This window comes from Nuphar pumila, chromosome 4 (genome assembly GCF_984573655.1).
Source record: "Nuphar pumila chromosome 4, dmNupPumi1.hap1.1, whole genome shotgun sequence".
In the NCBI taxonomy this organism is placed as follows: domain Eukaryota; kingdom Viridiplantae; phylum Streptophyta; class Magnoliopsida; order Nymphaeales; family Nymphaeaceae; genus Nuphar; species Nuphar pumila.
Window position 1 is genome coordinate 9,288,470 of NC_143252.1, and position 6,342 is coordinate 9,294,811.

The 6,342-nt window shown below is 37.0% G+C and overlaps 1 protein-coding gene across 1 annotated transcript; it reads right to left on the bottom strand.

The window, feature by feature from the left end:
- Nucleotides 1-529: 529 nt before the first annotated feature.
- On the bottom strand, nucleotides 530-4,031 carry LOC149839300 (protein LURP-one-related 8-like). Its single transcript, XM_090004842.1, has 3 exons — nucleotides 3,723-4,031; nucleotides 1,422-1,643; nucleotides 530-822 (listed from the first exon to the last, which is right to left on the bottom strand). The coding sequence occupies exons 1-3, from the start codon at nucleotides 4,029-4,031 to the stop codon at nucleotides 694-696; spliced, it is 660 nt and encodes a 219-aa protein (XP_089860968.1). The 3' UTR covers nucleotides 530-693.
- Nucleotides 4,032-6,342: the final 2,311 nt, after the last annotated feature.

Here is a 6,342-nt window from a genome sequence, read left to right on the forward strand (position 1 = left end):
TGAATTTAGTCATAATCTCATATTTAAATATCATGAACAACTCAAAACAACATGCAAGACTCCAAATATCATGCTTAAGTCACAAAAAAGTATTTGAGTTATAAGAAACACATGCATTTGCAAGTAATGTCCGAGATTGGGCTTGAAAAAAAGGTCTTGAATGGGTCCTTAAAGTCCCTGAACGGGTCACTAAAAACTCTTAATTGGTCACAGAAACCCTGAACCAGTCCCAAGAAGCTCAGAACAAATCCCCAAAAGCATGAATCAGTTCAAGAAAAGCTAGAACTGGTACCAAAATACATTGAACCAGTTTTCAGAATGCCTAAGTCGGTTTTAGAATAACTTAATTGGAATAAAAAATCGTATAACCATTTTTTAAAACTCCTGAGTCGGTCTCAGACAGATCGAATCGGTTTCTTCTAATAGCATATAAGGGACACAGGCATAACTTTAAGAATCCCTGTGAATAGGTCACCATGCATGTCATGTAATCCTTGCCTGAAGTAGCCTTCCTTATCCTATTTGCCCATAAAAAATAAAGTACCAATAAGGATCGGTTATTAACAAACAACCTCTGGTTGGTCTTTGTTGTCATAAAAGAAAGTCAAGAATGAAACTCTTATTACTTCATTTACATATTGTTAGAATTTGACGAGGAACAGATTGATTAGAGTGTAAGAAAAGTAATATGGATCATTTCATTGCGTGATTGATGATGACGAGCCCCATGACAATTGCTTGATCGATTCCTGGTTGCACACACATACTGAGCACGTCTTTGCCCAATGCCACTTTTGGAATCTTGACGCACTTCAGGTTAATCTGTCAATCAAAGATAAACAACCATTTATTTTTCGCTCATGTCCATAAGCATCTTATCAGTAGGGCTGGAAAAGAAGCAGAGCCCTCAAGTTCGATTTGCAAAGAGCTCGTTCAAACTCGTAAAATAGGCTTGGCAAGCTGAATATGAACAAGTATTCAGCTCCACTCGTATTAGCTTGTTAAGTAGTAAGAAATATATTTTACATGTATTTTATGCGGTTCCCGTCCCATAAATGTGTTGGGCAAGATCTATTTACTAAGAACCCACACCTGGATCATGTGTTTTCGATGAAAAAAAAATGATGTTTGGAGCCTCCAAAATTTACAAAGATTTTGAGCCGTTGATTTTTCAAACTTTATAAAAACCCACCCATGTGTTGGAATCAAACACTTCAATAGGTGATCCCTATAAAATCAAATACATACATCACATCTGTATGGTCAGAATTTAAAAATAAAATATAAAAAGCCCGAAAAACTCATTTAGCACGTGGTTTAGCTCCAAATGGGTTTAGCACCGACCCATTACTCTCATTATGGTAGCACAAACAAGACATAGATCATGGGGTTGAGTAGTAAGGAATGCTAAGTTTGATTACCTCTGCTACTGGGCAAGAGAGAGAGTTTGGATGGTAAATCTTGTAGCAACCTTGGCCAGGAGTGCAAGCAATAAGATAGTCTATTTGGGTGCCACTCACTGTGATCTTATACCTTGAGTTCCCAACAAGACCCTTGGTGGCTGTAAACAGTGGTTTAGCTTTGCCAGCCAATCCAAATAAATCTCCTCTGAAAGCTTCCCATCTTTCGAAGATGCTCAGTTTCTATAAGAACACAAAAAGGGCATGGGTTTCATCAATATATCAATTTTAGATCAGATGAACTACTAATTAAGATGCACTCATGCATGTTAGCAACAGAGCTTAAGATGTGCAATTTAGTGCATTAATAAGTTAATAAAGCGTAATACCTGCTTATTACTTTTCTTTTAGAAAGAAAAAAGGGTCAACATATGATCTCAAGTTTTTTATATGACCAATAATCCTTTATTTTTCGTTGGGAAATTTTCAAAATGCACAAAAAACATTTCATTTTGAAATAGTTTAAAACAATACTAAAACTGACAAAGACGGTGATGCCACTCATTTTTGGAGCCATTTCTTGTTTTGGCTGAGACCAAAATATATGACAAACATGGCGAATTCAAGACTTAAAATATGAAAAATCTGGCCAAGTATTTTTCTTGATGATTTTATTCATTTGTCATCCAAAAAATTTGGCACCTTTGTCAAACCACTTGTCTAAGTTGTCACCTGAAAAAACAGGCACCATGTAAGTTGTTACCTGAAAAAATCAAGCATCATGACTTTCGACAAAACCAAAGAGCAAAACTGTCAAGAAAACAATAAATTAGCCATGTTTGTTATATTTTCTAATTCACAGTTGTGGTATTGTGATAAAAATTAGTGCCATCTAAGTCATTCTCTTCTCCTAAAATTATACTCAATTTAAGTTGTCCTTCTCTTCTTCTAAGGGTAAGTGTGAATCTAGCTTACCATTATCCCAAGTTGAGTTTTGAGGGAAAATTTACTATGCCCTGGAATTTTGAGGGAAAATTCATTATACACACAAATCTTTTTCTTTTTGATAAGCGAAGTTAGGCTTGTTTCCTTATCATTACAAAAAAGTTTGGTCCTTTCTTGAAAATACTTTTTTGAGAATAAAAAATTAAACACCTTGACAGAAGGAAACTTTTTTTTTAATTAACCATGACACAACCTAATTGTAATATTTAACAATTTAAAAAAATATAAGGATGTTTTTTTATTATCGTGATAATTTAAGTGTCATTTTGAAAATTTACAGTTTTAGGAACACATGGTGATCATACATATGAATAGTTGAATACGAAATTATTTCAATCGACAAAAGTGATCTTCTAATTAAAGAATCAATCGGTGGTTGATACATGTAATATTTTAAGAGGATTTCTGTTATAGCAAAGAGTGCCTTTTGGCAAATGATTCAGGTGAATCGAACCGATACCGGTTCTCAAGTGAATCGTTCTGAATCCGGTAAAAATTAATGAAAAATTTTTTTGTGTCAATCAGAATGTGACACCCGTTAAAATCATTAAAATAATATTAAAAAAATGATTTTAAGCATTTTTTACATTCATTAAAAATAGCTGATTCAGGTTAGTATCGATTTTCTGTCTATACGATATGAATCCCGATAAAATCCGATTCACACCAATACTGACAACGTTAATTGGGTCTGTTTATCCCTAGTTTGATAATCCAAAAAAAAAAAAAAGTGCCTATCATGTCAGAGTGGCTAGGGATGGCAGTGGACCGAGGTGGGGGTGGGGGACAAGGTCTCCACCCCGGCCCTGTCTCAAAATCCCGGCCTTCATCCCATCCCCGCACGGGTTTTGATTTTAACCTCCATCACTGGCTTCATGGACAAGACTACTAACTAGCAATAGACCATATAGAATTAGTCAAGCACGATAATCCAATGCATATAAAAGTGTGGGGGTACTACTCAGATCAAGCACGTTATTACCATGCCGCGCAGACGTAGTCAAGTACGATAATATGATACATGGTCCCTTACCAAAGAAAGACATGGCGGATTTTGGCCTTAAAAGACAAAGTATCAGGACTACCATGCTGGATCCTCTAAAGTATCTTAATCAATCAAGCATGATCTCTCTCTCTCTCTCTCTCTTTACTTTTAGGAATTGATAGGACCATGCTTGATTTCAACAACACCAACTTCGAGTAGAATTAGAAGGGTGGTAGGTACTTGATTGATCAGGAACAGTAGCAAAACAGATGATCATCTAAAGTATCAAGGAAACATTATGGTAGACGAGAATGAGTAGGTGCAGCACGTACCTTGCTGGGCCGGATGGTGAGGAGAACGTTGCCGGAGAAGTCCATGAGAAGGGTCTCCCGGGGACGTTCCGACGCGTAATTGTCGACCCGGAAGACGACCCTCCCGTCAGAATCGTAGACGGTGTAGCCCTTGCCATTGAAGAGCAGAGACCTTCGCCATATGGTGAGGGAGGAGGGAGAGGGACAGCAGAACTGAGGGAAGAGGATGCCGTCGCCACCATCGGCCTGTTTACAGTGACCTCCGCTGAGGGGAGAGGCAGCCGTTGGAGATGTGTAGATCGCAAGGTTTGTAGAAGTTGCACTGTTCATGCTGCCTGTCTCGTCTCTCTTTGTCTCTCTCATGAGAAGAGATGTGTTACGATATTTATAGAACAAGGGGAGGGCTACGAGAACTGCCTTGTGTTTGACACTGTTCGAGTGAACGGTAGACACTGTTGGAGTAAACGGTAGTTGGGCCTTTCTTTGAAAAAAAAAAAAGTGGTGGGGTCTCACATTTCTGGCGGCCAAAACATGGCCCACGCGAAATTTGCACTTTTTTTGAAAGTCAAGACAGTCCACGTCAGCTCTTATAACATCACGTTGAGAGAGAGAGAGAGGGGTGAGGGTTTGGTGAAACGTGCATAATACGCTTCCTTAGCTGCCCGCGTAATTTCCCACTAGTGAGAGAAAGAGAGTACGAAGGGAGAGAAAAGAAAAAGGGAAAAAGTAGAGAGAGAAAGAGAAAATACCTGTGGATGCCGAATACACGAGACAGAGGACGAGCGTCTCAGGTGAGAGAGAGAGAGAGAGAGGACAATCTCATCCCTTCCGACTCTCTTTCTCTCTCAACCCATTTCTTCCCTGATTAATTTGTTCTTCGTCGATTTTCTCTCTCTCTCATCGAGTACGAAAGAATAAAAAAGTGGGACGAGAAATATGAAAAAGGAAGTGAAGAGTTCTCTCTCTCTCTAAACCCATTCCTCCTTCCCTTATTGTTTTTTCTCAATAGTCGTCGATTTCCTCTCTTTCTGCAAGCATATTTCCTCCAATCGAGAGTACGTGAAGGAGGGAAAAAGTCCGTGTTGTCAGTAGTATCGTCCGATACGTACCGTATCGTTAGAAAATCGATACGATGCTGACCTGAATCGGTTGTTTTTTTAATAAATATAAAAAGTAGTTCAATATTAATTTTTAATACTATTTTAATGAATTTAACACATGTCACTTTCTGATTAACATGAAAATAATTTTTAGTTATTTTTTGAATGATTCAAAACGATTGACTTGAGAATCGGTATCGGCCCATTCACCTAAATCGTTGGCCCAATGATAATACAGGTCCATACTGATTGGAAAAAGTAGGAATTTTTTGAGTTTGGAAAGGAGGAACTAGAGGAGAAAGACTGTGGGGCCTACAGACTGAGTTGGACGGCAGGTGTCCGCGCAGCCTGGCAGACCGTCAATTTTTTGGTGACATCTGATTGCTGATTTTCACCCTGATCCGGGCACCCAGTTGGACTCATCACCCCCACTATATATGTCATCCCCGTCGTCATATCCCATCTTGATCTATTTGATGCAATCCATTTTGTCAAATCCCACTCATGAATAGATTCAACATGGTTGATTTAACAGGAATTGATCCCACGATTGTGTTTTTTTTTTAATGAAAAAATAAGTTTTATTTTTTATTTTAAAAATCATGTTTTTTAGCTATTGATTTTTGAATTGCCAAAAAATCCTTTGGTAAAGTAGGTTTCTCGCATTTTAAATGCCAATATCACTAAATAGACAATGTAGATCACATTTATGGCCTCCCTAATAAAACAACTTGCATCAATATGAGATCCTAAGGAGGGGTGTGATATAATAAGGGTGACTTTGGGGATGATTTGATTCTAATTGCCAAACCCACCCTCATGATACCATAAAATTGTGAGGTCGGTACATGAGTTGATCGACATTATGTGCCTGTCTTTGCAAAGGATATATATATTGGTACAATCAATTGTTAGTTTGAATCTCACGATGTAAGTTGTTTTGACATAATCAAATTAATTAGTAGGAGTTGACTCTCTGATCACAAGTTTTTTTTGATGAAAAATGAGGTAAAAAATGTTGATGACATCATATTAATTGATTTTTTGATCGTCGAAAAACCTTTATACAAGTCAGATTTCGGTGATCTAAAAACCGGTTTCCACTAAACAAAACCAGATCACATATGTGGTGTTATATATGAGAAAAAAACAAACAAAGATGCCCCCCATTTGCTAGGTCATTTGTGTATACAAATAACAAATCCTAATTATATATATATATATATATGGAGTCTTGCAAGTTTTAAAAATTGTAGACCGTTAATTTTGGAACCTTATAAAAACCTATCCACACATCATAATCAAATGATCCAAGACCCGATTCCTATGAAAATAAGCACGTAGAAGGTTACAATTTCAAAAAAACACAGAAATTTAAAAAAAAAATCTGGTATGGGTCAGTCATGGATGGAGTCAGGTAGATTCTCATTTTCATATATATATATATATATATATATATATATATATATATATATATATATAAAGGTTTTAAAAATAATGATGACGATCATGGTAGTAAGAGACGAGTTACAGGAGCTTGT

What these genes read in the sequence shown, in the direction of transcription:
- LOC149839300 (XM_090004842.1), bottom strand. Translation starts at nt 4,031, where the DNA reads ATGAACAGTGCAACTTCTACAAACCTTGCGATCTACACATCTCCAACG. An exon ending in TCACCATCCGGCCCAGCAAG is followed by an intron (nt 1,644 to 3,722) that starts GTACGTGCTGCA and finishes GTGTTCTTATAG; the next exon opens with AAACTGAGCATCTTCGAAAG. An exon ending in TCTCTTGCCCAGTAGCAGAG is followed by an intron (nt 823 to 1,421) that starts GTAATCAAACTT and finishes TTTGATTGACAG; the next exon opens with ATTAACCTGAAGTGCGTCAA.